Consider the following 20,297-nt stretch of genomic DNA (forward strand, 5'->3'; position numbering starts at 1 on the left):
GCAAAAATTCTTACCAAAATAGTTTATTGACAAGACATAAATGAAGACATAAATGTAGAATGTACTTACTTGCCAGAACAATGCAGGTTTAATGCCTTTGTGGGGTATTAAACTTGAAACAACCTGTAGAAATCTTTGTCTACAAAAAATCTAATTTATCTCTTTTTTCTTTTACTTTTTATTTTAGAAAGCACATTTGGACAGCCAGTCACTGCTGTAACCAACATGTCATTGACTGACACATGTCCCACACTTTTACCTGCGATTACTTGTCGAAGTGGAAATCATTCTTTACACAAATGTTCCATTTTAATCTATTTATATTGAGACATTGATTTATATTTAGATACCAGTCCACATGTGTTATGGACAGAATTTCTAGACGCAGCCAAGGGCCGGAGAGTGTCTGGTTTGGGGACCATATGATTTCGTAGCTGCTTTTTGTGGATGATGTTGTCATGTTGGCCAGGACCAGGACCTTCAGGGTACACTGGGACGGTTTGCAGCCGAGTGTGAAGCGGTTAGAATGAGAATCAGCACCTCCAAGTCCGAGGCCATGGTTCTCAGTCGGAATAGGGTGGATTGCCCACTTCAGGTTGGTGGAGAGTTCCTGCCTCAAGTGGAGGAGTTCAGGTATCTTGGGGTCTTGTTCTCGAGTGAGGGAAGGATGGAACGGGAGATTGACAGACGGATTGGTGCAGCTTCTGCACAAAGTAGCTGAGCTGTGAGGCAAAGCTCTCGATTTACCGGTCAGTCTACGTTCCTACTCTCACCTATGGTCATGAGCTGTGGGTCATGACCGAAAGGACAAGATCCTGGATTCAGGCGGCCGAAATAAGCTTTCTCCGTAGAGTGGCTGGGCGCTCCCTTAGAGATAGGGTGAGAAGCTCGGTCACTTGGAGCTCAGGAGCTCAGAGTAGAGCAGTTGCTCCTCCACATCGAGAGGAGCCAGCTGAGATGGCTCGGGCAAACGCCGGAGGGACTATGGGAGAGGGAAGTCTGGGCGTCTCTGCTTAGACTGTTGCCCCCACGACCCGGCCCCGGATAAGCGGAAGATGATGGATGGATGTAAAAAATAGAGGGTTGTATGTTGCACATTGCATTGTTTATAAAAAAAGGAAAAATAAACAGATAAATTGCTCACAAGCTACTAAATTATAATATAAAAAATATATTTTTTTGTATGTTAAGTGCCTAATTCTAGAACTGTCCTCCTTCAGGTTCTGGTCCTTTTGGCAGCTGCACCAAATTGCATATTTTTGCTGTGAATAAACATGTTTTGTTTTTGTTTTTACACCCGAGGAAGCTCCATATTCTCTCCGTTTCACATAAGCCATAAAACACTTATGATCAAATATAAAAAATAAAACATAAAAAATGGCATGTAGGTGCATGTGTGAGCTGCGCAACTAATGCAAAATTAGTAGCTGCTTTGATGATCAAGGTGTTTTTGCGCATTGCGTTAAGTCCATTGGCAAGATGGCAACCACCATCGGGAGACTTCTGTAAGTTTGGTTTAGCAGTAGCACTAAGTAACACATTTGACTCCAACGATTATTCCGAGGAATAAGTCTTGCTTTGCATCTCGGCGCAAATGTGATTAAGTGTGATTCTGTTAGTCGTCGTTTATTTAGCAGATACGTCGTTTCACAATGTTTAACCTTTAAACTGCTTTTACAGTATAACGCGTCCACTCGTCAAATTACTGTCAGACGAATTAACGTACCAGTGCATAAACAGATGTTTATGCATATATTTTGCAAATCATTAAAAAAATGATTTACAGGTTTTAATGTATTTTAATCTAACATGACAAGTAGACAGTTTATGTTAGGTAAATATATATGAAACGTATAATCTCACTATAAAACATTTGTGCATCACTTTAAAAAGCATCCAAGTGTACAGCATTCGTGGAATGTGCCTCTTGTTCAGTGAGCCTGTAAAGTTTTCAATATTTTACAATGTACACATGATGCACAGACATGGTGCTGTCTGTTGAACAGTAATATAACCAACTCGGTCATGCATGTCCTTCCTTTCCACAACAGGCAGGAAGAGCTGCAGTTCATGTACTGGAAGCTTTGCCTAACCTGATTTTACCAAGTGAGACATGTTCCTGGGACAACATCGTTGTTGACCCTGGAACAACATTGTGATTAACCAATCAGATTTGAAGAACCAGTTTATAGATTTTGTGAAGTTTATGCTTAAAATCAGTGTTTGGTGCTTGTACATCAGTGTCATTCATCTATCATTTCCTCTGATTTTAGGGATTACTCATGGTTAAGGTTAGGTTTAGGTGTAGGGATATGGTTAAGAATATATTTTTGGAGTAAAATGTTGTTCCAGGGTCAACAAAATATGTTGACCTAGGAACACATCGGACTTGGCAAAATCAGGACGTGCGGAAGCTTTGGTCCCACACAATAGAGCATCAGTCATCAGGGTTCCAAAACCCTTTGCTTGCACTGCTGCACAAAAACCTTGCTTCTCAATCAGTAAGTCTTTAAACTTCATTCTATTTTTGCTTTTAATTAAATCAAATATCTTTACAAATCCAATATGTGTGTTTGTAAATATCCGGCGCTGCTAGAAGGGCCCCTGCAGTCACTCAGCCAGCCCCTCACTTCTCAATGGAGAGTTCAAGGAGATCAGCCTAGATGATTTCATGGGCAAATACCTGGACCTTTTCTTTTACCCACTAGTTTTGTAAGTGTACATATTTCACTCTCTTTCTAAATTCAATATGTACGTTTTCTGTTTTGATCTACAGCTTGGTGCATTAAACAATCTAATTATACTTGAGTAAAGTTCGTTATTATAGAATACTTAGGAAATGTCTCTGAAGAAATAAATATGGACTGTGGAAATACAGCATGCACTCATGCCTAAGATTGTCTCAGCTTTCAAAAGAACAGAACTTACATGACTTATTTAAATAATTAGAAATGTCTCATTTTTATCAATTATTCTATAATCATTCTTAATTATTTACTATTGAGTTACTTATTTGTAATGCTTAGTCATTTCTGCCCACTTGGCAGCACATTTGTTTGCCCCACAGAGATCATTGCCTTCAGTGACAAGGCCAACGAGTTTCATAATATAAACTGTGAAGAAGTTGGTGTGTCTGTGGACTCTCACTTTACCCACCTGGCATGGACTAACACCACCGAGAAAGGTTAATAATTTACTTTGCATTCAACACATTCTCAATTCTCTAAATAGGATCAGGGAAACTAGCAACAGAAATGCCCAATTCATAGCAAATCTTAAGCTCACTGGCTAAACTCTGGTTTATCTGTAGAGTGGAGGATTAGGGGAAATCCACATTCCCCTGTTGGCTGACCTTACAAAGCAAGTGTCCAGGGACTATGGGGTCCTGCTGGAGGGTCCTGGAATTGCACTAAGGTAACATGCAGTCATTAAAAAAAGAGAAAGAAAAAAAAAAAGTAGATCTTACACTTATTATATTAAAGAAAGATGAATTTGCCATCACACCATTTGTTTATTCTACCGAAAAGTGCAATCAATTACATACTTATTTGTGTGTAACTCTTATGGTTCCCATCAAATACTCGGCTGTCTTTGGGCAGAAATTTTAATTATGACAATTTTTAACTTTCATATATAAACCATGCCTACATAACCTCAAAAACAATGTTTATTTCTTTTTTTCTCCTTTTTACAGCAAGTTAATATTGTGTTTAAAATGTCTTTTAAGACTTCACATGGAATATGACATGAAGAACCAGAAATTATTTTTTCTGTTTTTAAACTGGGAGGAATGAGGTTTAGAAAAAGGCTTTGCCAATTCTCAAACTTTGTTTTTTTTGTTTTGTTTTTTTGTTACATACTGTATTTACACAATGGAACATAAGAAAAATAAGAACAACAGCTGGGTCTAAGTGTGTCTGCACTTAGTAACCATGAAAACATCTAGTAAAGTGTACAGTAACTTCACTTTGTACAGTATGTATGCAGAGATTTAGCATGTGTGCCTAAATTGTGTGAGATTCACAATTTTGGTTCAGATCATGGATACAAAAATAAGCACAAAACAGACGGCTGTCCAAGATAATGACTAGCCTTTAAACTCTTTAAATAAAAAAATTAAATAAAAAGCTGATGACTAACTCCTCTATGAGCAGCACAAAGTCAATGAAGCACTTATTTTTGAGACCATTCAACAAGATGCAAATGAACAAGGGTAGTGATGGGGGTCACCTAAAGTGTAATAATGCTTAAAAAACAAAAACAAATAGAATCTGATCATATGATCTGGTGAAAGATTCATGCAATATCAGGCAAGATGTAACTGTGCCACCAAGCCCACCCCAACCTTAAAAAGAAAAAAGAAAAACCTTAAACTGACTGTCCAAAAAAAAAAAAAAAGGAAAGAAGACACCCTTTAATAAATCTGTACAACCAAAATACATTTGGGATCTACATCTACAGTTACATTGTTAAGGTTATATACATGGCCACCCCCTCCATATATTATCTTTATGAGCAAACTTCATTCAAACCCAAACAACAACATAAGACTGAACTGGAAAAAAACAACCCATTAAAAACAATCTGCCACCAAGCCATCATTTCAGATCACCAATCTCACTAGAATCTGCTGCGGATAGCAAACTCTGATGTGCCAAGCTCTGTCCCGCACTGGTCTGTGGATCTGAGCTACAGGAAAACAGATGCCCTCAAAAAGGTAGAGCTAAAACCTGGCTGCTTCACAGCATACTGGTTTATCTATTCATTTATGAATGAAAAAAAAAATAATATGTATAATTTTGGAATTTCAAATCACATTATGCTTTTGGTGTGATTCTTTAGCATGTTAATCAATCCTTCAACAATGGCATTGTATGACTCTGTAATACAAAAACAGACAAGCAAGAGGATGGACGTAAACCCCACTCTCCAATATTCTCATATAATAGAACAAAGGCTCTCCATACACTTTGGCCTCTTCACTGAAGAGAGCTAAACTATTCCATCAATAAAGATCTGTTTGAAGGTTTTTAGGTGGGATAGAGTTATAAGAAATAGGAGCAACGCTGTGGTGTACTTTCTTTCCCCTTTTATCTGCATTTACTGCCTGTATTTCTTCTGGAGGGAAAAACGAAAAGCAGTTAAAAAAAACTAAAATAAAATAAAGTGTCCTGTTTATTACACCTCTCATTTTACCCTTGTGTACGCATCATGCTGCAACTTTTAATTCATTGAGAAAATGGAAAACTAGATTTTGTACAAGATACCACAATCTCTTCTTGCAAAATAAATGGAGACTTTGTGCCCGCTTCGATCAGGAGGAAGTGTCGACTGATCCGCAGCATCCCTGCACAGTTTCTAGTCGATTTTCACATTTGTGTAGATCTTCCTCACAAAGGCACTTGTTCCCATGTAACCCACCGCTCCTAAAACAAAGAGATAAAAAAAAATATTAGTCAATCCCATACATGAACATTTATGACTTAAAGTCTGTGTGAACCAGAAGCTGCTGCCGACTTATTTCAGTGTAGTGACGTATATCCAGAAAAGAATACTGAATGTCCTCTCACTCGCAGCAAACTAATGGTTGGAGGGGAGTGATTAAGCATATTCTGCCCAAGCATTTTATTTTCTTGTACTCACCACACATGATTCCCAGTGCAGTACTGAACACAGCCATGTACCCAAAATAGAATGATGTCTGAAATAAGCCATACATCCTGGGGAAAAAAATGAGTCTATGCTAATTATTTGTATCAGATTCCACAACACATAGACAATTAATAAATCAAGTAAATGAAAATGAGAAACAATTTCTACAGGTCTTTTCCTTTTCTTACTTTTCAAAGTACTTAAATTCCACGTTTCCACCAAAATTACCCAGAACAATTGTACCAGGAGCTTTTTCCAGGATCTATTTTTCCCCCAGACCTGTTGCTTTCTGCGTTTCCACCGCGGTCTAAAGTAGCGTGAAGATTTAGGCAAATAGTCTGGTGACGTAGGTCTGCACGCGTTTCTCAATACAAAGTATGCAAATTTTGGCCTTGCATCCTCGGTAGTTCGGACTTTGGGAGTTAGATTTGGGAGTGTGATCTCCCGCAGACAGGACGACTCAAGTCAGGTCATTCTGCAAACAGCAGCGTACTTGATAACATTCGTCAGCTCACATTGGCTACTGCAATTTTCCTCAGTGTAGGTTTACAATAACACAAAATATGATATCAAATACTAGGGGTGCTGAGAAGATGCACCAATAAACGCTGAAAATGAAGTGGATTTGCGCATCTTCTCTATTAACAATGGCTCTGTGTAGTAACAGCTGCTCTATGTGAAATCACGCACCTGATGGAATTAACCGCTGATTAGATAGCACCCCTATCAAATACCATTGCCTTCTTTGTTTTAATTTAAACGTAATAATAGCCGCATAAATGTAGTTCAGGGAAATGCGTGTATATATATATATATATATATATACACAGCCCTACATTACAATGAAACAAAATATTATATCAATAGCCTCTTTTTATTTTAATTTGAACATAATATATAAATTGAATTAAAAAATAAATAAAAAAGATTACCTGTTAGATTTACCCAAAACGAATGATATGTTATGTTTAACCAATAAAGAGACAACAGTCAGCGGCAAATGTCAGAAGGACTAGCCGAGGGACTGCTCACGTCGGTAAACAAGCACTGAGCTCCTGCTGATAGTCTTCGAAATCGGTGAAATATTTTTAAATAGGCACCGTCTTTATAAATAATCTGCAGATTTGAGTTTTAAACAACTACATTCTCCCCTGAAATACTTTTAAAAATACATTTCATGACACAATAACAGTAATATTATCCAAATAAATGGTGGCTGAAATCACAGTGCTGAATGAACTTAACCAATCAGCTCAAGACCTTTGAAAAAGTACTCTCTCGCAACCAGGGACATTCTGAGGGGCAAATTTTTTCCCAGAACTTTATTTAGATCCTGGTTCATGCGGTGGAAACACAGAATACTAGCCCAAAGTCCCCAGTTCCAGCAGTGGAAACGCAGTATTACACTGAATTTGCATTTCACAGAAGTAACTAAAATGTGATACTTAAATTTAAAATTATTTAGAATGACCTAGATTGTATAATGTTCACTATTTTTATGGTACATTTTAATGTTTTACAGAGCTTTTCCTTTAAGAGAAAACATTTTGTAGAATATAGAGGCTAGGAAATTCTGCAAAATATTTTTATGGTTTATAAAAGAAAGGAAATGCATTTCGAGTGCCTGGGGGCGAGTAAATGAGTCATGTAAATTTAGAACATTCATATGACATTTGAGGAAAAGGAAAACAAAACTCACTTTGTTTTGAAGAAATAGTAGTAGAAGGAGTACATGTAAACATAAACGGCTGTTGATGCTGCAGAGAGAAAACTTGTCCACTGCCTGAAAAAAAAAAAAAAAAAAAAAAGGAGTTCAAAATTCCACTGATCTTAAATTACTATAATTTACTCTCATCATCCATTTATTCTGCATTCACCACCCTACAACACATTTAAACGCCTCAGTGGTCTGAACCCAAGGGAGGATGGATGTGGAAACAAATTAAACTGCACGAGGGAAACAGCATTATAAATATGTCAACATGGTAAGTAAATGTTCCTTACCATCTGTAGTCTTCTGCATTGAGAAGGAAGTAGGTACAGACGATGGTCACACAGACTGTAACAATGCACAGGATCACCAGCACCAGCATCATAAATCCATACACATAGTAAATCTTGTAGGCCCAGAAAGATGTAAAGATGAAGTACCTGAAGGAAGATGTGAGGCAGTTTTAAGTCTTATATCCATTGTAATTATGGGTATAAATATAAATCCAGTGTAAATCCAATGTTCAGACTTACATCTCAATGAATATTGACCCAAATGGAAGGATGCCACCTAGACACACAATAACTGCCGGCTCCATAAACCTGCCAATCAGAGAAACTTTGAGTAACAAGACCATCAATAACATTCATTTTATCTAATGATAAATACATTTTACATAGAAAACATTTACAATATTTACATTAAAATTACTTGGATCATATCTGCATATATTATGTAAACAATGACACAATGATGGATATTGCACAATATCAAGGCAACTGAGCATGTTTGAGACAGTCTGTTATGTGTGAATATTGGATGAGGTTACCATTTCTTCTCTGGGATAGGTCTGGGTACAGCATTGACTCTACAAGGAAAGTTTGGCTGGCCGGAAAGGTTCCTCCCCAGAATTGTCCCCACCAGGTTCAGAGGTAGAATTACAAAGAAACAGATGCAGCACACTGCAACCTGATCGAACAAATGAGAAATATTACACTTTTCAGATGCAACAAGAATTTTACCAAGCAAATAATGCTTTAAGAATGCTAGGAATTATGTGTAACATCAAGAGGATTAGAAACTAAATAAGGACACTACTGTGTTTTCAACCAAATTTAGTTGTCCAAAATAACAAACACAAATGACTCTCTTTCCTTACTTAGCAGTTGATATTAGTTGTAAAATCAGCCTGAGATTGACTTGTACATAAATGCAAATGTAGGCATGTAGGACCAGACACTATATAAGGCAGATGAGGATCTCACCATGGTGCCAAATGGGATGGCTCTGGAGGCATGGTAGTAGATAGCAATGAAGTTGATGAAGAATGCTGTGCCACACACCATGGCAGGAATCAGAAAAGCTCCTATGAACATCTGTTTTATCCATCTCCTCCCTGTACAAATTATGTAAAATAGTTGAAAGAAACAACAAGAAGAAAGTAAAAAGGATGCACATCATTTCACCTTTTGCAATTCCTTGGACAACCCCGATATATTTTAAGGCCCTGATATAATTATTGTGAAATTAAAGAATCAATTGGTGAGACCTCATTTCGTAAAGGTGCCCTATCATGCCTTTTTACAAGATGGAAAATATTTCTCTAAGGTCCCCAGAGTGTGTATGTGAAGTTTTAGCTCAAAATACCCCACAAATAATTTTTTTATAGCTTGTTGAAATTACCACTTTTAGGATATGAGCCAAAATGCGCCGTTTTTGTGTATGTCCCTGTAAATGCAAATTAGTTGGTGCTCCCGCCTCCCTTTTCAGAAGAGAGCAGAGCTTCAAGAGTTTATGCTCCGGCGTATGGGTGTTACAATTTAACTGGTGATGACCGTGTTTCTATGCGCATGAAGCATTGGTATCGATCCCTCTTTCAGAAGCAATCTTTGCACAACTCCAGTGCTGAACTGACCCTCGTTTGAGAGGCAGTCCGGTGTAAAATGATTAGCACAAACTAATGTTTTTTCAGAACATTTCCTTCGAAAATTACATTTAACCACTGTGTCCTCAGCGGTCCATGGAGACTCCTATGTTCACTGGTGCATCCCAACACACCACACTTGTAATGCCTCTATGGCACTGCTTCAGCAAGGAAACAGTAATGGCGGACCACTGCTATATATATATATATATATATATTTATTTATTTATTTTTTCATATAAAGAATGAAAAATAACTTTGCTGAGAGTTTAACTGGGACTAGAATTCTTACATGTAAAACTCATGTATAGCTAACACTGTTAAAATGATATTTGGAGCTTTCCCTGCAGCTTTTACACATTATTAGTTTACATACCTCCTTGTTTTGCATATAGACTTCCACCAAAGTAGCCATTGACTGGAGATGTGGCAGCATAAACAAATATGGCTGTACTCAGCATGGACCCTCTCCTACAAAGGCAAAAATAAAATTCCTTTGATAAACACCTAAGAAAATGTGTACACTAGAAGTTACCAAGGTCCTTAAGACTTGTTAAATGCCCATATGTATATTGTGATTATGCATAGTAATTTTTGTCAGTTCTGTACATTATAATCAAACAATACATAGTCAAGTAGTTTATGACTGCCCTGATGATCACAGGTGAAACTTACTCTGTGTACAAGTCCTCAATCATAGCCACAATTATGACTATGAGGGAAACAGAGAAGATCTGACAGCCAGAGCCAATGAGGGAGGAGAACATCAGCGGATGGCTGGACGGCCTGAACACATCACCATGAACCTGCTTCCATCCATATTCATCACCAAGATCACGATCCTGATAGCAAGATAAAGAAAAAAAAAAACATAATAATGAAAACAAGATGACAAACCATAGAAAAATGTAGCATTAAATTATAGAACTAAAACACATCAGTCACTGTAAGGTTGTTTCTTAACCAATTAATCACAGACATCCATAAATTAAAATGTGATGGGGTTTGAAAGGCTCATTTAATAAAGTATTTAATGAAGTATTTCAAAAGTTCTCTCCAAGTGATCACCATGTCATCCATTTCCTCTTCTTTGCTGTATCTGGCGTAGTCTTTCCTTAATGTCCTCATCAGAATCATTGAAACAAGGCCAACCAAGAAAATCACCATCATGAAAGAGTTGAATATTGAGAACCAGTGAATCTGTCAGATAAAAAAAATCCATACACACACACACACACAAACCAAAAAGAAACAAATAATCAATATATTCAATTTATTAATCAGCACATATTATATCTGCTGGGATGATGTTATCTAAACAAATTGTTGCACTTACTCTGTGTTGAAAGAAGGATGGATCAAGGTACTTGTCAAATCTATCCTCAAATTTCACATCAGATTTCTTCCACTTCACCTGTAAGATGGCCAAAATACATAAACTGAAAGCTGAATAAATAAGCTTTCCATTATGTATTGAATTATTATTATGATTGGACAATATTTGGCCGAGATACAACTATTTGAAAATCTGGAATCTGGGGTTAAAAAAATAAATAAAAAAAAAATAAAAAAAAAAACATTACTGAGAAAATCACCTTTAAAGTTGTCTAAAATGAAGTTCTTAGCAATGCATATTACTAATAAAAAATTATGTTTTTATATATTTACGTTAGGAAATTTACAAAATATATTCATGGAACATGATCTTTACATAATAGCCTAATGATTTTTTGGTATAAAAGGTATAAAATCAATAAATTTGACCCATTCAATGTTTTTTGGCTATTGCTAAAAATAAACCCCAGCGACTTAAGACTGGTTTTCTGGTTCAGGGTCACATTTTATTCATATGTATGAGAGCTATCTAAGGAGCTAAGGAAGGAAAAACAGACTTCTATCACACAATGAGCATTAATATACCTTTTGTATGGGCAAAATAGCTAAAAATTTTCAAAATATAGAAAAATATAAAAAGACAAAACAAATTTTTATCTGTGACAAAATTTTATAAGTGACCATTTAAAAAATAATAGCTAATATTAGCAGGTTTCTGGGGCCTAGGAAAGCTTTACTCACGGAGTATGACATGGGAATTCTTGTGTTTGGCACAAGCTTGACCTTCCCCTCGCTGGTCAGGTTAACATCCACAATTCTATTCCCATTCTGTCCAATCTCCAGCTTTTTGTAAGTCCAGAGATAATAGTCCTCACCATTTTCGTCAGCTTCACCAACAATCCCTTAAATAATCCCACGAAACAATTTTCAATTAAGAATGAAGGTAAAAACTTCACATAATGTCAACAATGTATTCTCAGTTTAAATAACTATATTAAATCAAAATAGACATTGTTTACTCAATATCTGTCTCTGATCTTATTGGCAGTGATTCAGTTCTGTATGTTATTCTTTCATCAAAACTTTCTCAACATCTGAAATGACTGGAATAACCACTAACATCACAGCCCAACATTTTATAACCCGACTGTAACAGATAAGTCCGCTGTATTTCCTTTTGAGTGTTGTGTAAATGATACACATTACAGACATTAAACGCTTTGCGAATACCATTTCATACTATCGTTTCAAGTAAAGAACCAATAAAGAACATTTTCAAGCTTTTGAGACAAACTTACTATTAAACATATCAGATCAAATGCAATATTTTATCTCTATAGTTCTATCTGCTTCAAAAATCATAAAAGAAATAAAACATCTAAAAAAACATCTAGCTCACTCAGATGCCAGTTAACCCTTTAACTGCCTGATCAACCAAATGGTTGATTTGTCACTTTATGGTAAACGTAGAAAAGCTAAGCTAATGTTTTCAGATAATCCTTTCTGCTGTCAGAATGTACTATTTGCTGAGAAATATAACTTTCTGATCATTCATTATAGTTCATATTTTCTGATTTCCATAGTATGTGTATGAATTCCGGTACTTTTGCCATTAAGTGACATAACCATTTGGTAGAGGCCGATATTTTAAAAATTATGGGACGTGTTGAATAAAAATACATTGAGTGTGTTAACTAATGACATAAGGAGATAAGAAATGCAAACAAAAAAAATTTCAAATGCTTTTTTTCTTGGTTGGGCAGTTAAAGGGTTAAAGCCTATTTTTTCCATTCCCATAATCAAATATCCTTAATTCATCATGGGCAACTATTAGAACACTTCCTACTGCTCTTTCAGAACAAATGGTTTTACAACAATAACTCCAAGGCTACATTTCATTAGTACTGTTGAGTAGTAATGGTCTGTTAAATGTCCCCTGGAGATTTAAAATACTTCAATAAACTGATTTCCCTTCCAGGCACTGAAAGGTTTCTTTTTTTGCATTAGGTTATGGCTCAGTAACATTATCTGAGGTACAAGATCATTTAAACAGAGTGAGAAGATGGTCAGTGGATGGGAAGTTTCCAGAATTTTTTTTAATAGCTATTTTGTCAGCTCACAACGGATCTCAAAGAGCTTTTTAAAGAATTTGAATGAAGAATCCCTGAGTCCCCGACCTGCTGCTCTCACACAAGCCATTTGATGTGAAGAACGATGTGTAGGGTCCAAGATGCCATTGAAGTCCAGATTCTAGAGCACCTACAATTATGGTGGCTTTATCTTTCAGAAGGTCTGCTGAAGTCTCCTTTGCAAATGTGAACATGCTTTGCAGACATGCTGCTGACAACCATTTTCTTATTAACCAAGAGGAGACACTCAGCAGTTTGATGGAGGATGGGTCAGAGCTGAGTGTGCTGTGTTAAGGGGTTGCTACTACCCTCTAGAATCAACATGAGCTTAAAACCTTTTTAAGTTCTCCATGATCTACACACAATGAAAATATACATCAGTGATTCTGAATTATTTTTTTTGCTAACCTCAAAGGCTTTATGGGCCAAAATCATAAACACTGTTTAATTCACCTTGTGACCAAAGGCTCAAGAGACGACAAGGACAAGAGACACTGTCCAGTAAAGCACCAAAGATGACTAGATGGAGACTCTCACCCTAAACATAGGCATCCATTGCATCTTGTTAAGTGTAGGGTTGGAGCAGTGCAGGCTGGGATTCAGGTCAGACAATTTTAAAAAGTTATTAGCTTGTGGAAGAGTGGCTAACATTTGGGCAACAAATGCTGTATTTTTGTCAGTATTTTCAAACCTCCTCTTTCAGTCAGCCTGATGCTCATATGACATGACACAAGCATACTAATGACCTTCTCACCAGCCTCAAATCTTGCATAATGGACAAATCAATAATCCTTAGATACGTGCTTGTCAAAAACCACCAGGATGTCCCAGAAGACACTTAATACAGGCACAAATGCATACAGATTTACAGATGTGGCCAATTTCTCTTCTCCGTGAAAATGAATCCCAAGAACACCTCTAACATTAGTGTCTAATGCATTCTTATCATTGGTGAGGTGTACAACGTTAACCGTACCTCAGAGAGCAGGTGGTAACCTTGTCTCCACACACCCGCACAGAAATGATGGGCCCAGAGAAGAACAATGTCATTTGCACCAAAATTTGAATCACATTTTGAAGGTCACCCATGAACAAAAAGCCTCATCTGGTCTTTTTGATAACTAAAATGATCATCATAAAACTATTCATGCTTATTTGTTGTTGTTGAACAGATTTGTCTCGTTACTTTTTTACCCTTCACAACTGCGGTCTCGGTTACAAACATTCTCACTTGAACAGTTATTTTTAACTAAAATTATACAAATCATTTTCTGTAATTGAAATCAAGCTGAAATAAATTAAAATATGAAAAAATTAAATGCAAAATTAACCTAAAAAAAACAATTAGAAATGCTGCCTTGGCAAATAAGTACACAAATTACTAAAACTGAAATAGATTAAAGCTATACAGAAGCATAAAAAAAATCTAAAACTAACAAAAATTACAATAACAGCACATAACAAAATTAATTGATTTAAAATGTATGAAGCACTGCCCACAGAGCAGTTACTTTTTCCAAAGTAGCTAACTGTTGGTCAACATGAACCTTTTTGCCCTCAATCAAAACTCCTGAACGTGTGAAATCCTACTGAAATCACTAATGACTGATTTGTCGAGCAAAGGTTAATGTGACTGCACTTAACAGCACATGCAAAACAGAGAAAATCTGAAAACTAACCAGTGCCAGGGTTTTGTACACTTAGTAAGGAGCAGACCTGCCACTTTGGCTTCTTGCTTACTTACCCCAGATAGGAAGGTCATCTATGTACATTTGGTACCAGTAGTGGTTCTTGATGGCATAGACAAATGCATCTCTTTTAGGTTTGTCAAGTTCAATGTCACAGTAGTTTGTCTGCATCACCTCCTCTGTAAAAGACAAATCCGCATTGCATTCTTACAACCACCACAAGAGCAATAATACTTCCTAAGCAACAAAAACATGAATTACGAATTTAATTAACATAGTATTACTGTTTAATACTTGTGCATTTGAGGAGCTTCATTTGAATATTTTAACACGCTAGACATATTAACATACGACCATACCTTTGTACTTGATGTCCAGACCGCTGAACTCCAATTCAACCCCCTGCAGCGCCTCTCCTAACGTCTCGTGATAGTGACTAATAGTTTTCTTGGTGCCCACACAAAACGGTAGGGAGAAGTACTTATAGGTCTCCTGTCGGTTGTGATAAGGGCCCACTGTATTCATCCATAGAACCACCTCCTCTTTATCGGTGTACTGGAGAAGAAAAGACAGCAGTCATCAGCTACCGGTTTCAAATATCAGCATCTACTTCTTTGTGATGTTAATTCAACTCCAGGATGTCACCATTTGAAAGTTTGAAAATAAACAGAAACTAGACTGCATTTTGCCCTTAAACAACTCTTCAAATAGAGAAAACTAATAGAATCACTTCTGAATCCAGTCCACACACACACACACACACACACACTGCTGTCCAGGGCTCAAGCACACCCATAAAAATTACATCACTGATTCAAGATGAAGTCAGCTGGCAGAAAAGAGATTTTAGAATTGAGACAAACTAAATGATGTGATACTGTCAACCCTCATGCAAAAGCAAAATAAAATAAATCAGAGACCATGCTTGAAGGAAAAAATGCTTAAAAAAATAAAAATGGTTCACTTGTTTAACATTACACTTAAGTCTTTAGTTAAAATCTATGCGTCCTCCAAGTGGACAGGCAAGCAGATTTTATACAGCGCTGTAAAAAAAAAAAGATAATGGATAAATCTAAACATTAATAGATAACTCCATAAATAACATCAAACTTTCAAATACAAATTATTTTTTGAGTTATTTATACAAAATAATGATAATTTTACTGCACACAGTTTTGTCTAGAGACCAATATGATATACTACATCAACAGCACAAAAAACATGTGCCTAAAACGTTCAACCAACTTGTGAATCATGTAAACTGCATTAAGTTATAATTACGAACAAGGTAAGACTTCCCACTAACATACATATTCAAAAGCTGCTGTCAAACCAGTTTTTAAAATATACAGAATAAAGTACACCGGACCGATGACACTGACTTCTTTGTAGTAATGCTTTTGTCTCCTTTCAGTGGTTATTAATATCCTACGGTATGTTTAACATGTTTTCTTATTCATAATGAAAGATCCTTTTCCCTTAGGCAAATGACAAGACCTAAGACATAACAGCTCACCCACTAGACATGAAATGTAATTGATCCAGGGACGTAGATGATCTTGATACAGAATGAAGATTTATTTTTCTGGTGAGCTATTCCTTTACTTCTTTGAATTAAGAATCTAAAGAATCACAGCAAAGGTGTGAACCTGAAAATCAGGTAGTGTTACACCATCCTTTCTGAATCTAAAGGGCAGTACATCAGCACTCACGACACTGGATGTACTGGTCTAAATAAAATGAACATCAGAATAAGAGGAAGAGAAGACAGCTGCATGTTTGTATCCATGAATCCTTAAACAGTCTCCCACACTAAAAAGAGAGCCCATAAACTATCAGAAGTCCTCAGATCTCTTGAGACAGCATATATATATATATACCGGTTTATAAATATAAATGATAGTACATTTTTTATGTACTATAATTCATTATCACTGATAATGTGTGGTACTGAATACTTCCAGTAATGTTATGAAAGCTGTGAAATGGAAAATCCAGTCTTAATGAATACCCATAATCAACTTGTCTAAACTGATCATGCATCAGATCACATTTGTTCATATTATATGCAATATTGAGAATATATCTGCCAACATCCAAAATCCTGATGAATTCTGTAAGGAACTTCGGGACAGGAAGACGACATTCAAATGCACTCCAAAAATGCTGTCTAAGTAAGTCCTGACACAAATGACATTTGGACACACTATGGCACTTAAAATCACAATGAAACGGAAGAATCAACAGATATTTTCTGTATTGTGTTACACCTGAGTGTATCGAAAAAAGGTTAGAGCAGGGTCTTGGTTCTCTGTATCCTTAGCTGATTGAAAATTGTGTGATGGGTAGCCAAGCATTGTGTCCCATACGCGGAATCTGCGTTGAAAATTAACCCATCCAAGTGCACACAGTGAGTAGTGAACACAAACATATAGTGAACACACAGCCGGAGCAGTTGGCAGACATTTTTTTTTGCTGCGACACGAAGGGAGCAGATGGGGGTTCAGTGCCTTGCTCGATGGTCTCAACTCAATTGTGGTTTTGAAGGTGGAAGAGAGCACTGCTCATTCACTCCCCCATTGACAATACCTGCCGGTACCAAGACTCAAACCCTTGACCTTTGGGTTACAAGTCCAACTTTCTAACCAGTAGGCGACCACTGGATTTTGAGATGTGGGCCGAAGTGGAGGTAGAATGTGAGCTCAAGTTATAACATTTTGATTAAACATTACATGGTCAGAATTTCATAATAATAATAATAATAATAATAATAATAATAATAATAATAGTAGTAATACCGTTAGTATCTAAAAATGCACTTGAATTTTCGGTTCATGCCAACATTAAAGTTGTCTCAAATCCAAAGCAAATATTGTTCTTAGGGCAGCACAGTGCACACTGTGTGTAGCTAACTTTTTTTCAGAGCATAAAAAGGCTACGAATTGCTTATTAGCTGCATTACATTAAAAATCTAAAAAATATTTTTTTTTGTTTTAAATATATACTGGATTATATATACTAATATATACTGGAATATTACCCGTTACCCAGAGCTCTGTCATTGTGTAATTAATTACTGATCACAGAAATGATGCAGCATACCAATGTACCTACCATTTTACTGCAAAAAAAAACACATTTTATTAGTTCAGACAGGTTGGTACATTGACATATTATGATTAAATGCCATGGAGCTAGGAACTGTAAAACACAGTCAGCAAAATGTCATCGATATAAGATTACCATTCCGTCACACTGTATTTGTAAGGTAACATTGTAGCAAGAAAAGCTGGTTTTTATTATAAAAGGAACAATGTTTTATAGTGTGTCAGTCATAAAAAATAAAAATAAAAACATGGACGAACCGGATGTGTGTGTACAGACTTTATACAGTAACGTTATATAGTACAGACGGACATATTGAAGCTAACGACGGTTAGCCAACCCTTCAGAGTAAGCTCAGACATACACAAAAGAAACACACAGTACACGAAACACATTGAGAGGTAATACCTGGAATAACATTATACTTATCATGCATCATTGGAGGAGAATAACCCGATTATTGCGAGCACTGCCATGCTATTTGCACAACAGAATGTAATGTGATAACTGATGCTAAGCTAGCCACGTAGCTACTTAGGATTTCTAAAACCGACACGGGACAATTAATGGGTCTGCGAGTCCACTGTTTTGGATATACTTCTGTCCGTTGATGTTAGACACTTTTGTCAGAAGAACCAGCCCGAAATCTAATATCTCTCGAGACTATACACATCGAGCACAGAGGGCTTCTCGGCCCGCGGTTTCTCTTACCTTGTGGTCGTGTTCATCTGCTCCAACTAGCAGCAATGAACTAAAAACAGCCGTCAAGACAACCGCTTCAACCGTCCACCAGCAGAGCCCCATGATTTTGTAGAGAAAATTGTGCGACTGATTTGGGATGGTATCTTTTTGGGGGGGCTATCCCACCTTCCTTCTTCCTGGTTCTATGACAGTGGTTGCATTAAGATGCACACATACGAGTCTGTCGTAAAACTGTTCAGCGAGTGATCAGCGCGTTTCTCGGTGATTGGTGGGGAGAGGTCACGTGGGTAACTTGGGCCTATCGTTCGAGAGAGCGATGACTCCGGGTTGATTAAGGAAACCCTCCTCTTCGCCACCCATGGCCACGTCATCTGAGAAGCGCTGGGAAGGCCGACTGCTCAGCAGGATGTAAAACCAACTTCACTGTTCATTGATGGAAACTTCGAATAATGTAAAATATTATAAAATATGATATGGGTGTCGGACAAAGCAGTTTGTGTGTGTGCGTGTTGTTTGTCCAACGGGTGCCCTAAGCAGAATTGTAATGTTGTGCCCCCTTCCCCAGATATTATGGGGAAAATAAATGTAAAAAAATTAAATAAATAAATAATAAAAACTACTATACGGATGCAAATTGAACTTTAATAAAAGATAAAAGTAAATAAATTGTAATTCAATTGTTTTATTTACAAATTATAATTGTAGCTATACAGCAAAAATAATAAATAAATAGCCTTAATAATACACGCATTAAATAAAATATTAAGTATTATCAAAATAAACAATAATAAAAATGAATAAAAAATGTGTGGCAGCAGCTATTTACACTAAGTGCAAATAGCATATTTTCTTAGCAAAAGATCCTTACACTAAGTGAAAAAAATAGTGCTATTTACACCAAGTGCTAGCTATAGATTCCATTTTCACAATGAAATGCTATTTATACTACTTATTTCAAATAGTGGAAATTATCTGCATTTCAATATTGTAGTAAATTATAAAACAGAATGCAATAACGTATTGAGTGTAAATTATAATTTTAATTCAAAAAAAGAAAAAAGGATGCCACCTTTTTTGTACAATAAAGCCCTCCCTACACATACCCTACCCCTACACGTTACTTTATTTTTGACATTTCTGTTATTTCCTTAAATCTTATTGAAAATAAATGCCTTTCCGATTGGCAAAACTCAGATTGAACTCAGGTCGATCGCGTCAAAACAACATCACTCGCTATATGCATTTACGCCACTGAAACTGTCACTTGTTGATAGTCTTTTGTTGTGTTGACTGGAGTTAGTATAATAAGCTTCTGCCAACAAGGCGCCTATAGCTGCACTTTATTTGCACTTTGTGTAAATAGACACTCCAAAAATCAACACTGATCTGCTGGAGCATTCAAAATTTCAAAGGCACACTCCTGGTTTTTCTGGAGGAGAAGTCGTCAATGAGCTCATCATATTATAATTGAAACACAAATTAACAATAATAAACGCTATTAACGTCAACAGCCAAGAAAAGGTTTTTTTTTTTTTTTTTTAAAGCCCACTGGTGTCTCATCAATAGGTCTCGCATGTGCTAATAGCTCTGAAGTAGCCTAAACTAACCCTGAAACATAACATACTTTGGAGCAGGTTATGTTCAGAGAATTCAGAAGTTGCTTTTATACGCTAAAAGTTTACTCCGTTTTTGGAACTGAATGCCAAGTTTATCTGTTTACCCTTAAACCTACCTGGTTATATCACATAACCTGCTTTCTAGAATACCCCATATACTTTGTTTTGTTTTTGGGAGAGCTAGTGTATCATTTTGGCCAATGGCTAATGACAAAAACATTTGTCTTGCAAAGTAATTGAGACACCTTGGGAATTCAACTAGTTTGACTTGAGAACATCAGCATTTCTGCAGTTTTTAATCAAGGTAAACTAAAGACTCGTAAGATGAAGTAAAATTAAGTAGGCTTTGTAAGTAAATAGGCCTAAATAAATGAATGCACACAATGTGTATTAGCAACACTTCAAAGTTTGAAAATACAACTTCCAACCAAAATA

The 20,297-nt window shown here is 36.4% G+C and overlaps 1 protein-coding gene and 1 pseudogene across 1 annotated transcript; one reads left to right on the forward strand and one right to left on the reverse strand.

Annotated features, from left to right (window-relative positions):
- Positions 1–2,579: 2,579 nt before the first annotated feature.
- On the forward strand, positions 2,580–3,439 carry LOC113113273 (thioredoxin-dependent peroxide reductase, mitochondrial-like; annotated as a pseudogene).
- Positions 3,440–3,590: 151 nt separating this feature from the next.
- LOC113112890 (transmembrane 9 superfamily member 3-like) lies at positions 3,591–18,483 on the reverse strand. The gene is made up of 15 exons (XM_026278805.1): positions 18,256–18,483; positions 14,799–14,994; positions 14,496–14,618; positions 11,364–11,524; positions 10,624–10,701; positions 10,356–10,487; positions 9,963–10,129; positions 9,664–9,758; positions 8,629–8,759; positions 8,193–8,332; positions 7,897–7,965; positions 7,657–7,803; positions 7,352–7,435; positions 5,644–5,720; positions 3,591–5,426 (listed from the first exon to the last, which is right to left on the reverse strand). The coding sequence occupies exons 1-15, from the start codon at positions 18,346–18,348 to the stop codon at positions 5,359–5,361; spliced, it is 1,761 nt and encodes a 586-aa protein (XP_026134590.1). The 5' UTR covers positions 18,349–18,483; the 3' UTR covers positions 3,591–5,358.
- Positions 18,484–20,297: the final 1,814 nt, after the last annotated feature.

This window comes from Carassius auratus, chromosome 13 (genome assembly GCF_003368295.1).
Source record: "Carassius auratus strain Wakin chromosome 13, ASM336829v1, whole genome shotgun sequence".
Classification (NCBI taxonomy): Eukaryota; Metazoa; Chordata; class Actinopteri; order Cypriniformes; family Cyprinidae; genus Carassius; species Carassius auratus.

Bases quoted from the DNA above. Each gene is read 5' to 3' on its own strand.
- LOC113112890 (XM_026278805.1), bottom strand. From the start codon at position 18,348: ATGGGGCTCTGCTGGTGGACGGTTGAAGCGGTTGTCTTGACGGCTGTT. The intron at 7,804-7,896 runs GTAAGTCTGAAC...ATCTTCCTTCAG, and splicing joins GGGTCAATATTCATTGAGAT to GTACTTCATCTTTACATCTT. The intron at 5,721-7,351 runs GTGAGTTTTGTT...TTTTTTCCCCAG, and splicing joins TACTATTTCTTCAAAACAAA to GATGTATGGCTTATTTCAGA.